This window comes from Cygnus olor, chromosome 1 (genome assembly GCF_009769625.2).
Source record: "Cygnus olor isolate bCygOlo1 chromosome 1, bCygOlo1.pri.v2, whole genome shotgun sequence".
In the NCBI taxonomy this organism is placed as follows: Eukaryota; Metazoa; Chordata; class Aves; order Anseriformes; family Anatidae; genus Cygnus; species Cygnus olor.
This window is the reverse complement of record NC_049169.1, coordinates 15971153-15992253: the sequence shown is the minus strand read 5'-3', so window position 1 is coordinate 15992253 and position 21101 is coordinate 15971153. Positions and strand designations below refer to the sequence as shown.

The 21101-nt window shown below is 43.2% G+C and overlaps 1 protein-coding gene across 1 annotated transcript in view; it reads right to left on the bottom strand.

Moving 5' to 3' along the window:
- Window positions 1-21101, bottom strand: part of ABCD2 (ATP binding cassette subfamily D member 2) — a 47440-nt gene that overhangs the window by 10101 nt on the left and 16238 nt on the right. Inside the window, exon 7 of the mRNA XM_040544710.1 lies at window positions 4822-4967. Coding sequence (XP_040400644.1) covers window positions 4822-4967 — 146 coding nt within the window. The remainder of the gene's footprint in view (window positions 1-4821; window positions 4968-21101) is intronic.

Here is a 21101-nt window from a genome sequence, read left to right as displayed (position 1 = left end):
ACACACAGCCTTTGACTGCACACGATACGATGCAGATGTGACGAACAATAGATGCCACAGAAGTGCCTTTTGCAACCAGTAAGATGAATAACACATGCAGTGTGCTGGGGCAGAGTAATGGTGATAGAAACACATGCAGCTGTCAGCAGAAATTAGTGATTGCCTCATGGGAGCAGCAGCTCATTTTCTTGCATGGTTTCTTTTACAATTCTTTCTCCTAAGTTTTCTGAAGGAAAAAACAAGCTAAATTTGACTTTAAAAAAAGGATTACACCTGGGGTCGGTAGCGCTATGCATCCCGCATCCTTGCACTTGCATGCAAGACAACACCCAGCTGCCAAAAAAAAAGAAAAGTTAAAAATTTCCTTTTCCCAGTTTGTCATTTTCCAATGCAGCTCATCAGACATGGGCTGGAGGATGGTAGTAGGACAGGAGAGAGGCTACAGCAGCAAACTACAGCCAGGGAGCCCACTCCTGATGAGCTGCTGAACACGGGGTCCTCGTGCACCACGTATGTCCCCAGGCAGCTGTCAAAATGGAAGACAGCCCTGGTGCTGCGCGGGATGAATGTGCGAGGGAAATCCTTAGTTGAGGAAGGAACGAAGAGACGATCAATGGCATGAGGCCCAGCTCAGCGTGGCACTGCAGGGATTTGTGGCTCTTTCAGAGCCACTGGAAAAGCCGGCGGAGCACGCCAGAGTTACTGTCCGTGGCATTAACGAAAGCAAATCCTGGGCTAAAATGATCAGATGGAAAAATCTCGGCGAGAGGAAATACGCTTGTCTGTGTGCTTATACGTGGCTTAGCGTTAATGGCTCCCTGGACAAGACCCAACGAAATGACAAATGTGCAAAATAATGAGGAATAATCATAATCTGGGGTGCTCAGAAACCATAAACAGGTTGAACCCGTTCAGTAATGTCATCAGCCCTGGGCGGGCAGGCCTGGTCCTGCATCCAGCGTGCTGCTACACGCACTCACGGCTTCTCTCATGTGACAGGCTACCACGAGCCTATGGCTCCAACGCTGTTGACACTTGCTAAATATATGCAGATTTTCACAGCAAGTCAAAAAAGACATCTTATGGATACCTACTGTACGTCTCCATAGTATTCTTCAGACCTCTGGATGTGCCTTTTCTTCACCCATGCTGCATATAACCTTGTTTTCCTCATTTTGCATGGAATTATTGTTCTGGTATAGCTAGCAACTTTGCAGGTATTGATGGGGCACCTTACTGATGGCGTTAGTGAATAGCGTTAATATCATACACGCAAGTTTCTTCATGATGACTCACTGCACCAATTACAATACAATGTAATCTTAAATCATCAGCATCACTCTGTTCAAGCTGCTGCCAAGTTTTCTAGTATTTTACATGAGGACAAAGTTAAGGAGTGCAGACAGGCTGGAGGGCAAAGGTAGGCAGGGGAATGGCATTCCTCTTAACGCCGGCGTGGGATTCTGCAGGAAGGGCATCCTGCGCCCTGCTGCAAGGGGTGCTGCTGCCACGGGAATTGCACCGGATTTATCTAGGGCTTGGGCTCAGCAACATCAGGAGTGGTGGTGTTGCGGGAGTGGTACTGCTGGTGGGGTTTTTGTTTGCTTGGTTTGGTTTTGGTGTATTCAGCTGCTACGGATTGAAAAAGGTTTCGTAAGGGTAACACTGAAGATAAATGCCAAATTGGCCTACTTATTCTTCTGATTATTCTACTTACTTCTAACTGGGTCAAACCCTATTGCTACAAAAAATGGGAATTTATGCCATTGGCAGTGAGAATAATATCAGGCTTTTTTTGGCTACTTTACCCTTGGATTTTGGTGACCCTTCAACTGATGCAATGTGCAAATAACTCAGCCAAAGACAACGAAGTTACTCCAGGACAAATAAATTCAGAGCCAGAGCTGTGTAATTCTGGCTCCACCTGCCTTTTCCTAACTGCCCACAGGGAGCAGACTTACACAAAACTGTAAAGCGTCATATTATACGTGTGTGGCATTCGTGGTCAATTAAAGCAACGGGGTCATGCCCTAAGGAGCCTACCGTCTGGTAGAGGCACAGCACTGCAGGGGATAGGTGAAAGGGGAAGAGACAGAGAAAGACTTCGGAGGTGAAGAGGATCTGAAGAAAAAGGATTGAAGAATTACGTTTTGTTTCTGTAACTAGATGGTTGATAGACAGCTCCGTTCTTGGATCATTCACAAAAACTGAAACAGCATTGATGTATTGCACGTATACCCAAGAATCTGAATAACTAAAACTGGTTTTGTTGCTGGCTTTTTTTTCTTTCTTCCAGATGCTGTACATTCACAAAATGTGTTCAACATAGAAACAGAAACTTGTTGAGAATTTTTTCAGTAAAACTCTTTTCAATTGGAAAACATCAGCTTTTGTTAACCATCAAAGCAGTTTGCCAAAAAAGAAGGACAATCTTGTGTAAGTCCTTTGTTCTGCAAGCTTTGCATAGGACTTTTCATTATTTTGCAAACAAAACACTCCATTTCTAATAGAAATCATTTTAGTTTAAAAATCTAATTTTAAATAAAAGACTGAAATTAAAGAAAAAATGAATAAAAATAAAACATTCAGCTATGTATAAACAAAAAAAATCAGTTGTTTGGTCTCAAGAAGCGTTTCTCTGGCTCACTGGTTCAAAACCCTGAATACGAGTCTTTGACCCAGACTGGGGGAGCTCTGAAGAATACGTAAGTATATGAAATCCATGTAACGTGTCAAATCATATGTCACAGATTTCCTGTCTCTCCTCCCTTTGCACTGCAAATGCCCAAGGAGAAAAGTGACTAAGTAAGTGTATTATGGTCTTAAAAACTTCCTGGTATGTGGTAATCCCTCCCTCTATTTTCGGGCTTTGCCCACTTGTGTCATTTTAGATTGCAGTCTAAGAAAGTTTTTGTAACATTTGTTTCTGCCAACTTTTGCACAGTGTTCCCTTATCCTGACTGGAGCTTTGATACAGTACCAATGAACATTAACACCGTCCTCTATTCCTTTTTACAGATTGCTTCCTAAGTCTCACTTGTGCAGTTAGGCAAGCAGAAGAGCAAGAATGGGGTCAGCAATAAAACACGATTACTGTCCTTTGGCACAGAAAGTGGAGCAAGACTGATCCAACGCTGGGTCTTCAATTTGGCAGCTCAGAACACCAACCCTAGGCACTGGCAGCTGAGAGGTGGAGCGCAGTAACTGCCCCATCATCGCCTACATGCTCCAGCTGCAGGGTTATAAACCACAGCGATGTGCGTTCAGAGACCACTGGGGATATGGCTTTGGCTGCTGAGGGTCACGTGCTGCTCAGTATGCCTACAAGTACCACCAGGCTATGAATGCACACTCCGCAGCGGCTTCCTGCCACTTAGAACTGAACTGCTTCTCCTCGTCCAGCTCCCCATTCCAACACATCTGCTCACTCTTCTGCAATCTGCACACTCCACGTAGAGCAGTAAATGACTCAGGGATACTAACTAATAGCTCTAATGTCAGTGTAGCGAGTACAGGCTTTCTCTGCAATTATTCCAATCACTGTGTTTAGTTCCCTGCCCCTTTCTTCAATCCTTGTGTCATAGTATCAGACTTGAATAATAACACGAATTAGCATGATGACAGATTTTTATGTTCTATTGTATCTTGAGGGTCAACAGTCATCATTACATTCTTAACTAAGAAGCATTAACCCACGAAAAGATAAGAGTCTATCAACAGGGCTGTGAGGTGGAGAAATATCTGCAGTTATACAACTGCTGCTGTAAATGATTACTACTCCCCACTCTAAAATGCAATACACCTTCTGCCTTTTGAACAGAACAGGAGGCTGCCACGCAGGAATGGGAATTTAGACATTGTCTTGGGACTCTTAGTGGCTGAGGCACTACTCAGTTGTCACAATGATCCTGAGAGACTCCAAGCACACCTGTCACAAGGCAATGCACCCAAATGACTCTCTCAAAAAGGAGCACTGACAATTGGCAGAGGACATCACTGGCAGGGTTCATCCAGCACTCCCAATGCCACCTCCCTGGAGGGGTTCGGAGATTCTCCTTCTTCCCTCTAAATGGTACCAACTTTGTCCCATGTTTGTTTTAAAAGTGTAATGATGGGGACGGGGGGATTCAAACTAGAGATTAGTAATTAGTGGCTGCTGGTGGGAACAACAGAAAGAAAATTAATGCTGTGCTGGGGGAAAGAAAAGCCATGAAATGCTTCAGCTCCCTAGATACAGCAGAAGCCTTCAGCATTTCAACTTTTACTGTACCAGTGTATTTACACTGTCTCCTCTTTGGACAAACAACACTGGGAACACACTGGCAACTTAAATGGCAAGTGGTAGATGGTAAAGCCCTACTGTCAGTCAGTGTCATTTGGTTATTTTTAACTTGTTCACACTGGTGGTGTGGTATTAGACACTTCTTCCCGTGGCGCATAGTTCTGATCATACAAAACAGGAAGGTGAAAGCAGACCTGACTCTCCTTTCATTCACATGCTGTGCAGTTGGTGTAGTCAGTGACATTACAAGGTTTTAGGACACGTAACATTTTCTACAAATATGAAGGGGGATCTCACAATACCATGAAAGGACTGGACATTACAGCAGAACAAGAATATTCAGCTGGGCATGGATTTACTGCAGAGGAGAGGAGCAATTTAGCTCCTCTCCCTCCATTAGCAGCAACACAAAGTTGTGCAGCTCTCACAAACATTGGTCTGGATTCAGTTTTGCATGTTCAATAATTAAGTCAGTCTCACTAATAAACACACCCAAATAACGGATTTTGTGAAGCTTTTTACAAAAATAAGCAATTTACCTCCTTCTCTTTGAACTATGTGGTACAGATGAACCATTTGCAGGATACACTCCAGATCCTGATCCTGGTAGCCTTTCTCATGCATGTCTTCCACGGAGTCTGGATAGATGACCTGATCACGTAGTGTTCCAATGGACATGTAGGGCCTGCGAAACAACACAGAGAAACTGGTAAGCCAGAGCTGGCTCCAGGTGAGTGCATCTTGCTGACAATCTATGAGCACAGTATAATGCTTTAAGCACCGTGTTGCTAAAATTGGATTTATCTGTGAGTACATCGTGGGTGAATGTTTTTCTAAACTTACCTTAGGGACAACATTTTGTTTACGTAACAGCTGATTACAACATAGCAACATGGGTATTATTACCACGAAAACAAAATGACAGAATAAACATCTACCTCAGAGCCCTTTTTGAAGGTTTCTACTTGCAATCAGAAGCTTCTTCTGAACCTCCACATTCCCTGACCTGGTAATCTCATCTGCCTTACTAAGATAAGCTGTCTCCACTTCGGAGCCAGAGCTCTCAGTCACAGCCCAGTCCCTGGGCCATGGGCAGTTTTCGCATTGTCATGGGCTGTGCACAGCTCCTGGTACGGCCCAGGCCCTAAAAATTCTCCTAGTCTCTAAAAAAAGTCATCCTGAAGAACAGTTTTACAGCTATTAAGATGGTATCAGGCCATCCAGGTTAGGATAGCAAAGGCACCCTCAGACACCAGCTGCCTCCCACCCATGCATGACACCACTCGGTGAGCCTCGCTCCCAGGCCAACAAAGCACATGCAGGACCTCTGACACAACATTTTTTTTTTTAGTTTTAGTTATTTCCTAATTAGTGAGGAAAAGAAATACACAAATGCCAACAATAAGTGTGAAGATAGCCCTATCTACTTCAAGTGATCCAAATCCAGCTTCAGTCTGCAAAGGCCAGGCCTGTTAGCACGAAATGTAAAGGCCCCATGTTGATAATTCCCGTTTTGACCTGCCCCATCCAGTCACAAACATGGTCAGTGACTGTGGCACCATGTTGGACCACATCACCATGTATCAACCAGTGAGTGGACTAGATAGGCTTTGTGAGGACTCACTACAAGTCCTGGAGCTGATTTGACTGAAGCAGTTGAGATGCTTTTGGCCAAAATTTGGGCTAGCCTAGGGAACTCTAATGCCTCCTGACAAAACGTTGGTTTATGTACTCTGATGGATCATTTTAGCAATCAGGCCAAGGATTGCTGGCCCCGGCAGCAAGATGAGGTGGCACAGCAGAAGATTGCCCTTGCAGCTTCTATCAGCCACCAGAGCACTGAAAAGCAGCAGGCTGGAAATCATGGCCCAGTGGACTGGAGGAAGACCGCTCTGCAATGAGCTGTACAGGCAGCTCCGTCAGTCCTGAAGGAAAGGGCTCATATGTCCACAGTCCTGGGAAGTCACCTGAGCTCCGTGTACAGATAGGAACTAGCTTGTATAGTGGTTAGCCAGAGCACATAAAGAGTCTGAGACACAGGCATCCGACCATCTCTTTTCCTGGTGTGTTCCAAGGATTTCTTGTGAAGGACATCCTGTTTTGAAAGCTAGAAACAGCCCAGCTTCCAAGGAATGATCTGTAGGATTTTGAGTTAAGAGGGGAAGGTCAGAACTGAAGAACAGTCAGGCTTAAGACCCCGTCCTGCTTTTGGTACCAGGAGTTAAACTAATTCCCTCTAGGTGCATCTGCCAAAATACCACTCGTCTTACTAATGCTGTGGTGCCAGGGGATGACGACACAGAGGAGGAGACTGGGCCAGCAATGAGGAGTCTTTCAGGCAGCTTGCTCTTGCCACAGAGAACGGAGATGGTTGTTTGTGCTCCAGACACAGTCTGTACCCACCTGTAGTCATGCCGCTTCCACCACCAGCTGGCTGATGGTGGGAAGAGCAGGGAATCTGAACTGCTCACAAACATCTGGTCATGTCCCTGCTGCGGGCAGGCTGGAGCAAAACCAGAACCACAAGTCAGATACAAGCTCTGGTGCTCCTCTTTGCTCTGTCTGTTCTGCTTCGTGCTTATTGGGCTGCTGTACGAACACCAACACCAAGAACAGTGAACCATTCCTATTAATGGAGACATTGCAAGACCTTAACTATAAACATTATGTAATTTCATGAAGTAACGATACAACACTTTTCCACAGTGTTCTCAAGAACAGAAAAGTCTTTACTTATTGCATAGAATTACAGAATCATTATTGTATGTAGAAATATGCATATGTAGAAATCACTTCATTTGCTCCAGACTGCTGCCATCTCTGGGACAGAAGACAGCAACTCCACCTCGGCTCAGAAAAGTTTAGATGAAGGATGTACAAAAGGTTTTATAATTTACATGAAGCTGCAGGTGAGAGCAAGGGGGACAGAGTTACCTGTCATATAATTTGTCTGGGGATTAACACCTTACCCTGGTGAAGTATGATCCTGTAATGACTAGCAGCTGAGATTTAACCTACAGCACAAGCAGGAAGGCAGCGCTCAGAAGCACCACACTAGGACGCTCGCTCCCATGCTGTTTATTGAGTCACCAGCACCGCTTCCTGGTACAACTGGATTTTCCTTGTGGCCTCCCATCTAAACGCACCAGTACTACCAAGATCACTTCTCCCCACCTAGTCTGTAAAACCAAAAGAAAAGCCCAGCCTGCAGTGGAATAGCGAAATCCATCAATTACTAACTAAGAGAGGAAAAATGGTTTGTGGCTATGGGTCTGTCCCTCAAAGTGGGAGAGCAAGTTCTGCTTCCCCCATCTCAGAGGGAGCCACTCACATCCCTGAGGGCACGCTTCACCTTTCTTGGCATCTAGTTCAGGGCTCCGACTCTTGACAACAAAGAGAGGCAGCTCTGTGGTTGATTTATCCCATTTATTTTAGGGTGGGGATGAATCTCATCCTGGGGTTGTCTTTCTCCCTCAGCGGGGAGACAGTGCCCAGACAACTAGCTTAGGTAACTAACTTCTGAGGGTCTAGTTAGATGAGGTTCATCTCATACCAAACCTGATTTCCCTACCCGTAACTTGAAGACAATAACCTCCTTACCTACCCATGGATGCCACAAAGACAAACACGCTAAAGCCTGTTAAAAGTCACATGTTATTATAATTGAGTTTACATGTGTTTGATAGCTACACATTAGGTAGCATGAAGTACGAGAAACTGGATACAGAAGGAGTGAAGTCTTGTCTTTGCTGGTAAGCTTCTTGTTAAAATATTGTTTTCATTAAATTTTTAGCAGTTCAAACAACAAAACCAGTCTTTTTGTCCTGAAGTTCTCCTCCAGTTTAATCATTGTTCATAACTGATTTCTTATGGAGTCTTCCCTTTCAGACAGTGTCTGGGTATCCATCTCAAAGAAAGCATTCTTTAGACTCCAAAAGGAACTTCTGTGCTGTGTGGGGTCATGTCTTTGACAGTAATAGCTCTGCAGTTGCTATCTTTCTTTGCTCTCTGACAAGAGAACTGGTTTTGAGAGAGGATTTCAGCCCAGTAATTCTTTTTTAGAACTTTGGTGTCAAAAGTTCACAAAGCTGAGAAACTGTACTGATTTTTTCCTGGTTTTCTGGAATTTCAAGGTATTTATTGGAAGAGGCAATTCTAGATCCTACAAACGGACCTTCTTCAGCCAGTTTGATGGTTTTATTGCATCAAAAGTACCAGTTTGGTGCACTTCAATTCCTAGTAACGAGCTGTCATTCCCAAGGTTTAGGAATTCTCCCTTGGAGCACAGGCTTGAGAGAAAGATAATACCAACACATACTGCAATCTGAAGCCTGTGGTGGGGACAATTCCCCAGTGCCCCCCTCTTAACACATGACATTGTGTATGACACTGGCAAAATACGATTTCAAAATATGAAATCTCATAGGGAGGATGGGGAGGTGGAATGAAACAGATTGGAGTACACAGCAGGCACTTGTCTTTCCAAACAGAGGACTAACACGTAGGAGATGTTAAGCAACACCAATTCAAAGGAAGGGTAGATTAACACTGCACATTGTAAACAGGCAGTACTAATATCTATTAATTCATTGATGTCTTGGAAGAGCAGGCAGCTTCACTCTTTTGGGTATCAAGTTAAGGAAGATGTCTTGCTTTGATGCCATTTTTTTTTTCCAAAATCAGAACAAGCCATATCCACATGAAACATTTACAAATACTTCCTGAATGTATTCAGAAGTATTGTGGTCTTCTACACAATCTAAACTGTACTGACAAAACTGCTAACCTGTTTTGACATCTATAATACTTCAAAGAATTATAGTAACTGATCAATATACACTTTGAAAGTCTATAAAGCAATCTGAATGGGTCAGAGACTTAGTTATAAGCACCCTGAAATAAATAAGGGACTGAAAATACATCTCAATTAAGTGGCTGGCGTTGGAAGTTAAGGGATTAGTCCAATCTAAGTGCCCAAGGAACTGCTTCCAGGTACAGTCTGATGATCTTATCTTCCTTGGCATAGACTGTGATTAACATTTTCTCCATGGAAGGTGAAGTCTAAAAACATGAGGCTTGTGATTTTGGAACCCATCTCCATGCCACTGAATGAAGATCTAACCTGCCATTTTTGCCAAGTATGTTTGCAGTTATTACTGCACTGTTATTCTCACAGATTGGCAAAGTTATGTGGAAAAAGCTTTATCCTCTAGAAAACAATGTGTAATACAACTATAAATTCTTGGCTGACCTACCTTTTAAGTTTGTGTCTCTGTGTGACAAGGTCCCTCCTTAACATACCCAAGGAAGAGAGAGAAAGGGAAACACTACTCCTGAGATTCTCCATTTCAGCTTGGATTTTCCAAGCAGATTGGGATGGTTTCAGAGTGCAGAGTGACAGCTTTGACATCTAAAGCAAAACATATTCCAAATGTAGGCATACCTATTCAAGAAGATTACACTGAAGCCCAAGCTCCAGCCATGGAGACGTCTTCCTAGGAAACCTGAAAGATCACAGTGAGCCTGTGTTTGCACTGAAGGATCTTCGACACAGAAAGATAAGGGCATAGTTCACACCTACAGATATGTCCAAATGAGCTCTAAATCCGCAGAAGGTCCACTACAGCAGGGACAGTGAAAGAAACAGTTTTAAGTCCAACACAAACCACAGTGGCTACTAGAGATGCAAGATGAGGGGGTGTATATCAAGCTAACAGTCAATAAACCTCTTCCAAGAACTGGGTTCAGGCTAAGTTCTCAGTTTAGTTTGCAGGGAATCATTTTCCCATTTTTCTAGGCTAGCATCCAGGCTAAAGAGGAGTCAAAGAGAGGGCACCTTCTCATCTTCCCAATGAAGCAAGGAGATTGCTTCTAAGAGGCAGCAATCACGTGTCCAAAGAGAAAATTATTGGAAAGAGCCTAATTATATACTATAATGGTCAGAGGCCACAACTGGAAAGAGGGAGACTTTAGTACCAATCCCCATGAGAATCATCATCTATGTTGTTCCTTTTGTGTTCAGTGCTCTTTAATATAAAATGCAGTAACTGTCCTACTCCTTCAGTAGCACTGTTAAAGCATATTAAAGGGGGTTCTAACCTTATTTAGGTGCCTGCTCTCAGGAGAGGGCTCGTTATAGATAAAGGGGTTTAATGTTTAGCTCTCAGCTCGGCACCTAAATGTCCTAAGAGGCAGGAGTTCATACATTCATCTTCAGAGATTCCTACGGTTTAACTCTAGGTGGCTCTCTGCATCTACCACACAGGTTTCCTGGATAATCCTCCTGAAGCCCTAAATCTCTGACTGCCTAGGGAATCCACCTGTATTTAAAACTTCCCTTCACCTTTCTGGTGCCAAGATCCTAATTTTTAGGTGCTGTAATACCTCCGCTGGAATCACCTTAGCAGAACTCCAGCTCTTGCCATGCTCCTGGTATAAGTTAATGGTAAAAACTCCACACTTTCAAGGGCAGCAAAGCTTGATCAGTGGTGATGCTCAAGAAATTCAAAGTTCCACTAAGTAAAGTGATCCAGGTTCTTTGATGACATTAATGAAATAAGCAGCAAAGAGGCAATGACAGCATCACCACTACTACTTTGAGAAATGAATGTTTTACAGTTGTGTTGTATCCATTACTTTCTCTCACGCAGAAGGTGGTATCACTAAAGAGTTAAAATAGAGAGAATAAATAATACAGTATTTACCAAACATTCAAAAAAGGAACAGCCTCAGTTTATTGCATTGTGTCTAGTTTAAGGGATTTTAGGGCCAGCTAAAGTTTCAGCAACCCTTCCAAAGACATAAATAATTGATCTCTCTGCAATATACTCTGCACTGAACTTTCCTCTCCACTCACATAGAACTAACGTGAACATCCTCTAAATATTTCAAATAGATCAGTTACCAGAGTGGAATGTAACCAGCCTATAGCCATTAACATATTTTATGGAAAATGAAGTGCTCCGAATTAAAGACTGAATTTTCAATGCAATTAGGATCAAAAAAAATCACACTAGTCACTTTGTGGATTTCTCTGCAAAGAAGCCACGTATATGTCTTCAAGAAAATAATCTGGGAGAAAATAAACAGAAAGATAAAGGAAGCCTCTAACTTAAAGCATTATTCATGCTCAGGTATCATCCCATCTGATAATTTACTTATTCACCTTAGACCACTTACAATATAACTAGAACTGATCAGATGACATAAAAGTTTATGGTGAACAATTCACGAATTTATCTTCCTGTTCAGTTTGTTTCTTCTGGTAGTCAGAACAGACAGAACACAAGAACATGTGTATAATTAAAAACAAAGCCCTGACAATTTGTACAAAATACAAGCAGATATGCAGTCTGAGATAATTACACCTCCTGCAATAAATCAAATCAACCAGCCTGAGAAAGGAAGGAAAAAAATCCCCTTTCCTTAAACACTCCACTTTAGCAGGCCTAGTCTTTTCATACCTTTGGCAGTCCTGATGATAAAAGGATCAACCGGCTGCACGATCAGGAAGATCAATAAATTGAAGAAAGAACATTAAGCTCTGGACAAGAGCCTGGCCAGCCAGTCCCACCAGGCATACCCTACCTAAGGGATGTTTCTGACCTTTACCACAGCAGCGTAGCACAATGAGCAAGGCAGTTTCCCTCTTTTACAAAGATCCCAGACTATTCAGGGTTTCGCAGACCACCAGTGACACCTTACTTCAGGGAGAAGAGCAAGTGTAGACACTGAGGCAGCAATAGGAAAGGCTGCTTTTGCTCTGGGTTTCTACAATCCTTAGTTGCCCATGACTTTGCTCTCTAATCCTCTGTGCAACACTTTGCTTTACACAGGGCAGAAAGTGACAGCACATTAACACAGAGACACACTATGTGGACATACAGAAAGTTCAAAACCCATTATAGCCATTTTATAGCATTTTATAGGTACCTCAAGTAGCCACATGGGAGCTGTAGCAATATTTAGCAGAAACTAAAATCGATAGGGCATAATTAATGCAAAACTATAGGCAGATGAACAAGCCTGGAAAAGCCTTCCCTGCTTGGGAAGACGTGCTCCCATCTATGCTAGGCTAGTGAACGCATCTGAACTGCAGAAGGAAACCCACCTGCTACATCCTCCCACGAGGCCACGATATAAAGCCTCGAGAACAAAGAACTGCAAATCCAGTGTTCTGAGGACTGCTCAGCATTATTTGCAGAAAAGACTCATCTCGCCTAAAAGTTACTCATCCAAGTCTCAGTTAGTCATCCTAGGCTCTCCTCGCGGTCAGTGGAGCCCTATAACGAACTGGTACCTCCAGTAGGTCTTGTGTGTCCCAGATGCTTGTCCTAAGACAAGCAGATGCAGCAGACTGAACCAGAGGACTGTTGTGCATTGAGGAGTTAGTGACAGCTGACGTGGGCGGGCACCATCTTGGGCTGTGCTGCAGATATAACTTGGCCTTCAGGCCTGTGTTGCACTGCACTTATCACTTGGCCCCAGCACAAACTTTGCTGGCTAATCATAAAAAAGGAGCCTGGAGGCAGCTCCTACTTGGCACCGGCAATTACGCCACCTGCGTGTCCTTGTCTTTATCTTGAAGCGTAGCAGCACGTTATCATGCCAACCTCCCTTTGCTTGACAGTAGAAATGATAAAGGGAATTGCTTACTTTTAAGAAAGTCCTATCAGAACTCCAGAGACTATAATGCCAACGAACCTTAGCAGGGATGGAATCAGGGCCGTATGTGACTAGAGGTCCATCTGATGCTGCAGAACTCTGGGCTCCAAGCATCCAGAAGGACATGGTGGTCACTGAGATGATGAGGAAATTGGAGCTTCTCACGTATGGGAAAAGCTGAGAGAGCTGGGACTGGTCAGCCTAGAGAAGAGAAGGCTTGCACATGTTATCAATATCCATAAATACCTGAAGGGAAGGTGCAAAGAAGACAGAGCCAGGCTCTTTTCAGTGGTGCCCAGTGACAGAACATGAGGCCATGGGCACAAACTGAACACAGGAGGTGCTGCCTGAACACCAGGAGCACTTCTGTGCTGTGCGGGTGACCAAGCACTGACACAGGCTGTCCAGAGAGGTGGTGGAGTCTCCTCCTCAGAGATATTGAAAAGCCAGCTGGACGTGGTCCTGGGCAACCTGATGGTCCTGCTTGAGCAGGGGTGCGGATGAGATGACCTCAGGAGGTCCATTCCAACCTCAACCATTCTGTGCTTCCGTGATTATCTATGCTATCAACTTATTCATTCTCATCTCCAATAAAAGGAATTTTAATTAATGCTTAACAGAGTTTGAATGCCTTTCATACTGGGATCAACAACCAACACCTTCAGCGGCGCACTGCAATAGTGAATCATCCTTTGGAGGCAGTCATTATAAAGCTCACACAAGCACGTCTAACTTTTTGCCTAAGTGAACTTAGACAAGTTCCACCTTCGGTGTATGAGTTAACCGCTCTTTGTTTTAACTTGTTGGGGTGGGGGGGTTGAACACTTGTACACAAAAACAGTTCATACTCTTCCCTCTGGCAAGTGGGTAGTTCCTAGTGAAGTCCACATTGTTTCCATGAGAATGTAGAACAGAATCACCATGCTGCATAAAACTTATATTCACCTCAGAAACCACGGTGAACTGAGGAGGGATAAAAACGTGACATCCTCAGCCTGCAAGCAGGCAAACACAGGACCAGACCCCTAAGATCGGTGTCTGAACGAGCAGATCACAGAGAGGCTAGGAGAGGGCTGAAGGTCCAGTTCACACTGAAACTGGGACAGAGTTGTGAAGCCCAGGCAAAAGACAGAGCCTACAGTGCATGGGAAGGAGTGCCACCTTCTCCTCAAGAGAGAGGTGCTGGCTATGTCAACTATGTGGACACTTAAGAGCACAGGGCTCTGTAATGAGAGTCTTTGATTGAGTGCTAAAGTAACAAGGAGAGGACAGGCCTTCTTCCTAGTGGAGAGGATACAGTTGTTAGCAGGGCTTTCAGCTGTCCCCCACCCCAAAGGTCAGCATCTTTTCGTATCAAGCTTTTTATATTAAGAAAGGTTGGGGAGATCATTTTGCCCCGTGCTTCCCAGTTGCATGCTGACAAGTCGCCTCTCATAATTTGATAGCATCAGGCATTTGAAGCATGCTTTGTGATATTCCTAGGTAAAATATTATTGAAATACTAAACATTTTTCATTCTGTTCATCTATCAAAGATCCCTTATTGAACAGCTGCAATGTAGGGCATTAAGCTGGAGGGAACTGGCCAAGCTGGACACAGTAATGGCACTCCTCTGCAGGAACTAGTCAGTTTAAATGCAACCACCAGATTACTTCCTAACATACAAGTTCATCCCTACCACTCCTAAGTTACACAGTGAGCTCGGGTAACCTGTAAGTGACTTTTTCCCACGGAACTGCTGTTAAAACTACATTTTAAAAGAAAGTGAGCTTTTTATCCTAGCAAAATGAACCTAGCGCAGGTTGCTTTGTTAGATAGAGCCTATAAATATCAGCCACGTACTTAGTTGTTATAATCTGTTTTGTGACTTCATATTTATAAAATGTTTGTCATGCTTAACGTGACAATGTTCTTAAAAAAAAAATTGAAGCCTAATTTTCCCAGCTTTTAAATGAAGTTCTGTAAACAGTCCAGCAGATAGATGGATGCCTGGTAAGTGTTACAAGCAACATGTAATTACTGGTGCTGGATGTCAACTTCTGATATTCCAAATCCTATCAAAAGAAGGAGGTAGAGGCTGGAGGTATTGCAAGCTCATGCTGGAAAGAACATGGTGTCCAAAATACACTCTGAAAAACAGAGCAGGTGATTGCCAGAGATCCTTTTGGAAATATTCCTGCAAATAGGTGTACACACAGACAAAAATTTAGCTCTGTAACATTGAGGAAGACACTTCAAAAGAAAGTAAATGGAGGAAGTTCTGCAGATTAGTGACACTCACTCTTGTGCAGGAGCCAAAATAAGATTTATGTGCTTAATACTGAAGCAAGACTCAAAATAGGAGGGATGTTGCTTTGACTACAAGAATGGATTTCACCTTTAGGTTGCATACACATCATGGTATTTAATCAGCCTTTCAGCTGACAGCACTTTACATTAAACCTTTGTGTACTTGTCACTTAGGAGAAATGTAATGAGTTACTGAATGGATCTTAATCCTCTGAATGTTTGATTTCTTTCATGGATTACAAATAAAAGGAACTTGGCTTGCACTCAGATTCAAGTGATCACATTGTGCATTGAGTGAGCCACCTCCATGAGTCTGGAGAAGGAAGCCTCTGCGCCCAACTACACAAAAGGTGGCAGTAATAGAACCCGCTTCAACTGAAGACCGCCAGTAGATAAGAGATGATACTCAAATTTCTGTAAAAGAACAACAAGTCTGGACTTCCCTGCTGATTCAAACCTGCCTTCATTTGCACAAAGCGTGGTGCTGGCTTCTGTGCTGCAGACAACTGCCCACTAGGAAATGGGCTGGTCCCCATATGGAATAGAAGTTGAGTACAGATCAACACATCTTGATTCCTCACCCACGTTTAGTCCTTTTGGAACCTCCCAGAGGCACAGCTTGCCCCAGACAAAGCCCCCATCTGAAGGAACTGAGGCAGCAAAACCCCAGAGCATGCTGAAGTCCTTCACAAACATCAGTTTAGCTGTGGCCTCTAAGACAGATGTTGGATTTATGCAAATACATTTTAAATCTAAACTGTAAACCCCAATGCAACAAGCTGACTAAAGCCTTCAGTCTGGGATTTCTACCACTCTTTGCCTAATAAAAGAAAAGGCTCGTAAGCTGTGCTTTAATTAGCTAACTCTGTGTCTGGCCAGTAAGGAAGGCACCTTGCGTGGCTTGAGAGGGAGTAGCAGTTAATCCCTAAAGCCATTTTCCACCTCTGACTATTAGCATAGGTGAGCCTTGTTCACAATGTGCTATGAAGAGGTACTGTCATTACTGATATCCCTGCAGTCAGTCAGAATACAGCAAACTAAAAACCTTCAAGCTTTACAGCTGTGAGTGAGCCTTCAGTGGAAACAGAGAGGTCTCCTAGTGATCCTGCCAGGCAAAGCTTCAGCTAACCTCCAGGCAGCGAGGCAAGAACTTTTCTGTTCTACATGAGGTAAGAAAGGACTCCCTCCAACCAGCATGGAGAAGCACAAGCATTTCTACCTGAGTCACAGCAAGATGAAGTAGGAGAAGCTTTGCCCTGGCTGAGCGGATAGTCAAAGGGTCCTCACAGATGCCAGGCCACTCATTCTAATGAAGAGCAGAATAGTGTGTTAACCTGCCTTCACTTGCTTCATCTTAAAAAAAAGAAAAAAGAGAAAAACAAAGTAGTAGCTAATACCTTAGAATAAAGCTGTATCAAAATTATCACGCATAACTGAGGTATATTATCATATGTTTTACGTTAACACCATCTATCACAGGCATTTTTCTCATCTGTCAGATAAGTGGTGAACTTTGGAAATACGCATATTTAAAAGCAGTGCCATGAACTTGATAACAATAAGTATCACAGAGATGAAGTATGCAAAGGAGCAGATATCTATACAGCATGATTTGAAATGATGGCAAAGTACTGAAGCAGCAAGTCAACGTGGTGGTACAACATCACCAAAATGCTGATAGGCAATGAAAACTGCTAGTGTGGTCTTGGCACCTGCAGTCAGAGTACAGCGTAACTCCGACCGACCTCCACCAAAGGGATCATAAAGACACAGCTGTGTGAGCTGACAAGAGACATCAGGATGTGTAAAATATAAAACTTAGCACTGAGACATCTGAGCTTATCTAAATGAGTTGAGGCAACAGGACTTGCACAGGCATATTAGTGCACTAATAGAGAAGTCACTTGGACTTCTCTTATCAACAGCCCACACACTAACGAGAAAGTAGTCTAATGCAGAACTACACACCTACACTACATATGCATATACTTTCATATGTAACATAGGGCACCTGGAAGTGAGCACAGCAATTTTGCAAGATGACATTGTTTAGGTAGTCAACAATTGTCTAGAACACAACCACATTCTAATGGCGGTGGCCTCTACTAACTACCAGAATTACATTGTAATTTGCAAGGTTTCACGTGCTTATAATGTAAAAATTACTCTTAATTTATCACTTTTTTATTTATGTCACTCAGAACTGAAATACTCGTTTGGTCTCACCCATATGATGAATATGCTTGGACTAATTGAGGCAAATCACCTCAGACATTTGGATTACTCAACAGAGCTGAGGAGAGAAAATGTATCTTAGTAGCTGATGCAGTTTTGTTTAGTAGTTGAGGATATTTTTAGAATAGAGAAGGAAAAACACCAGACAGGAAAAGACTTGCAGAGGATCGCATGATAAAACATCAGAAATAGAGCAGACATATGCAAAAACAAGCAGCTTAGGAGGGGCACAGAAACATTTAGTCCGTTACATTCCATACTGCCCTAGCAAGAAGACAGGAAGATACAGGTATATAAATCATAACTGATATAGAACAAACAACATCTGACACTAGTACATCTTTGGTTGCCTCTGCTTTAGCATCTGACAAGCCTGGTATCGAAGGAAAGCAATATTAGAGCTCTACTAGAATGAGCAACAGAAAGAGAACACAGACCTAGAAGCACAGAGTCATCACAGAATCATAGATCATTGAGGTTGGAAAAGACCTTCAGGATCACCAAGTCCAACCATTGACCTGACCTACTGAGTCCCATCACTAAACCATGTCCTTTGGTGCCATGAACCATGTTCTTTCGTGCTACAATGTCACTGTTGTGGTGACTGCTGAGAAAGTGATCAGGGTTGTGTTTTCTATCAGAACGCCACATGGAATTAGAGGGAAGCTATGCCTGCTGCTGGAGAAACACAGCTCTCAAAAAATACCCAAATTACAGTAGAAATAAGATGGAGGGAGAAACCAGTGAAAACGGGCATGGAGAATGGAGTGCAGTGGATTAAGAACTACTTTGTTCTATGAATACAAATCAGTGAATCAATCCTCAACAAAGACAGAGAAAAATACTGATGGATGTTTTAGGCATGTGCTGAGAAGACTGGGGAGTCAGGGTAAAAGGTTAGGGAACCAACAGGGACTGCATGATACATTCCTCAATGCAAATAAGACACACACAGCAGAAAACAATGAATAATTTATATCAATATTCCAATGGTGATTACAGCTTCACTGCAGCTTCGCAGTGGAGAGCCACTGAATATTCCTGTGGCGTTGTCAAGGTAACCTGCAAGTATGTAGGTGTAAAATTCTGCTGGCGTTTATATCAAAAGGAGAACTAACAAAATGAGAACCAACGCATGCAGAATCTGTGTTTCCTTACAACTGAGGAAGCTGAGACTTTTAGTTAGAGAGCATCCATCAGAAGTGTGACTGATAAAGGCCAAATTCTACAGGCCTTGGCCCTGTGTAAGGGGAAAAAACACATCTAATATGACTTCAGAGAGGTAAAATCAAAAGAAGCAGAATAATGATGCTAGGCACCCTAAAGAGATAACAAAAAAAAAAAGGGACTCTTAAGGCTCTGTTTTAAAGCCTACGTAATGCTAAGTAAACCTAACTACAAAGTGTTGGCACTGGTGATAAAATTAGGAGTATACAATGAGATAATTCACTCTTTAATAAATCATACTTTTGTGTGTAGCCTTTGAACTCAGCAAAGACATGGTTTCCCACGCATTTTTGCAATACTACAAACACTGTGATGTTTTGAGCAGAAATGAAAAAATAATCTTTCAGTGAGCTCCTATTTACTGGGGAGTATTTTGTTACTTAGCTGTCATTGTATTCTCCACCAGTCCCCGTGTGCAGATGAGGTTAGTGCATACGACTTGAAGAGGCCAAGAAGGCTGACACAGAATTACGTTCAGCCACAGGCACACTGGAAGAAGCTCTTGCCAGGCTCAGCTGTAACGATATTGATTCACGGAGAGCCATCTCTCACATCCTTGCAACAGAGACACATACACAATTATACATGCTGTCCTAATTCACTGCTCTAATAGACATCCATCAACCTGAAAGCCTTTTGCTATGTCCCAGTTTCATTTACCCATCAAATTAAAGTGTGAGGTAGATGATACCTCACCAGGTGATACTGTCTTACCACCTCCCAAATCCTCTTAATCTGGAACCCAAATTTTCTCTAAAGTAACACTGCAATATATAGATGATGAAATGGAGGCAGGGCACCATCTTTTCCAGTCTGCAGTTTTAGAATTATCTCTAAACAAGCAAACAGAAAGTTTTGACCAAGCAGCAATTTGTATAGGGTTAATAAGCAAAATGGCTGCACCAGTGTGAACTTCCATAATAAGCCGCTTTAATTTCAGGACTTCAGAATGATTTAGTAACCACTGGAGAAATTCTACATGTATTTTAGAGCCAGGGACAGACAAAAAAAAATCTAAATGCGTAATTTATTTAGGCCACAAATAAATGAGCTGTTAAAAAACACTCTGAAGTGGAATAAAGGCAGCAAAAATTGCCAGGACCACATAAAGCGATCCACATCTGCTCCTGAAATGTAGAAACCTCAGTTTAAAACTGAATCTCCTTCAAGTCATTCTTGGTGTCTCTGCTTTGTGCAGTGGTCTCCAGCAGCTGTTTCAGACTTGTGTACCACCTTGAAGAATGGTACTCCTTCCCTCCCTCTGACCTTGAGCACAATCCGGGTCCATAATTCCCAGATGTTTCAACAAACTCCACCTGTTTGGAAAGAGGGTGGATCCAGACCCTGCCCTTCTTCCTTAGCTGCTCAAACCTTTCATCAGATATTCATCTAAGGCTCTCAAAGCCCAGCAAGCAAATACATTGAGCAAAAAGAAGCAGCTCAGAATCCTCACAGTCATCCTAACAAATCTGATGGCTGTCCTCTGCCAACCCCTTCGTTGCACTCAGTCACACTGACCCACAAATCCCTCCAAGACTAAGTCGCACAGTCCTTTCGAAATACAAGGCGCTTAAAAGTGATGGGCCATGCTTCTGAGCCTACTGAACCCACGCCTTGACAGCTGAACTCTCCATCAAATGAGGCTTCAAAATATTCTGCCACAACATGGAGCACTCTTGTCAAAAGAGCCCTCTCTGTCACTCACTGTTGCCCTTTGAGAAGGGAATACTCCTAAAAAAATCTTCCAGGAGTGCAGAGCTCATGCAGAGCCAAGGCATGGCAATGGCACTCAGGTATCCCAGAGACTACCCAGCAGCAGCAGGACCTCCGCACTGCACCCTTTCTCCGGGAGGATGGTATTAGGATGGACTGCATTGGCTTGACACCTTCAGGGTCCACTGTTAGGGTGATATGCCAGTATCTACACGGCTTCAGTCACGGAGGGCTGCACAGATGCTGGCTGAATCTTGGTTTCTGACTTAGAGGTCTGAAATGAACAGGTGTGCTGGAGCCAATTCCTCCAGCGCCCCAAAGTTAGAGGAAACAGCTAAGAATGAACCACGTTTATGGAAACCAAAACCCAGCAGGTGGGATTCAATCCCCTCAACCAGCACCACGGCAAATCTGCCCAAACACCGTGAGAGTCTACTGATTCTCCGAGAGTAAAGGTGACATCAGTGGGAAGGGCTAGAGGCCTCAGATGTTGCTCTGGGAAGGGGCTAGGATCACACAGAGAACAGAAGTGGTTGAAATTCAAGATTTCCTGCAACAAAAAAACCTTCAGAATAGTTTCCGTTCCACCTATGAAAAATAATGATTTTAGGAACACCTCGCACAACAGGAATTCTGAAATACTGTTCTGAAAAACTTAATAGAGCATGTTGCTCCAACTACCTGAACGAAG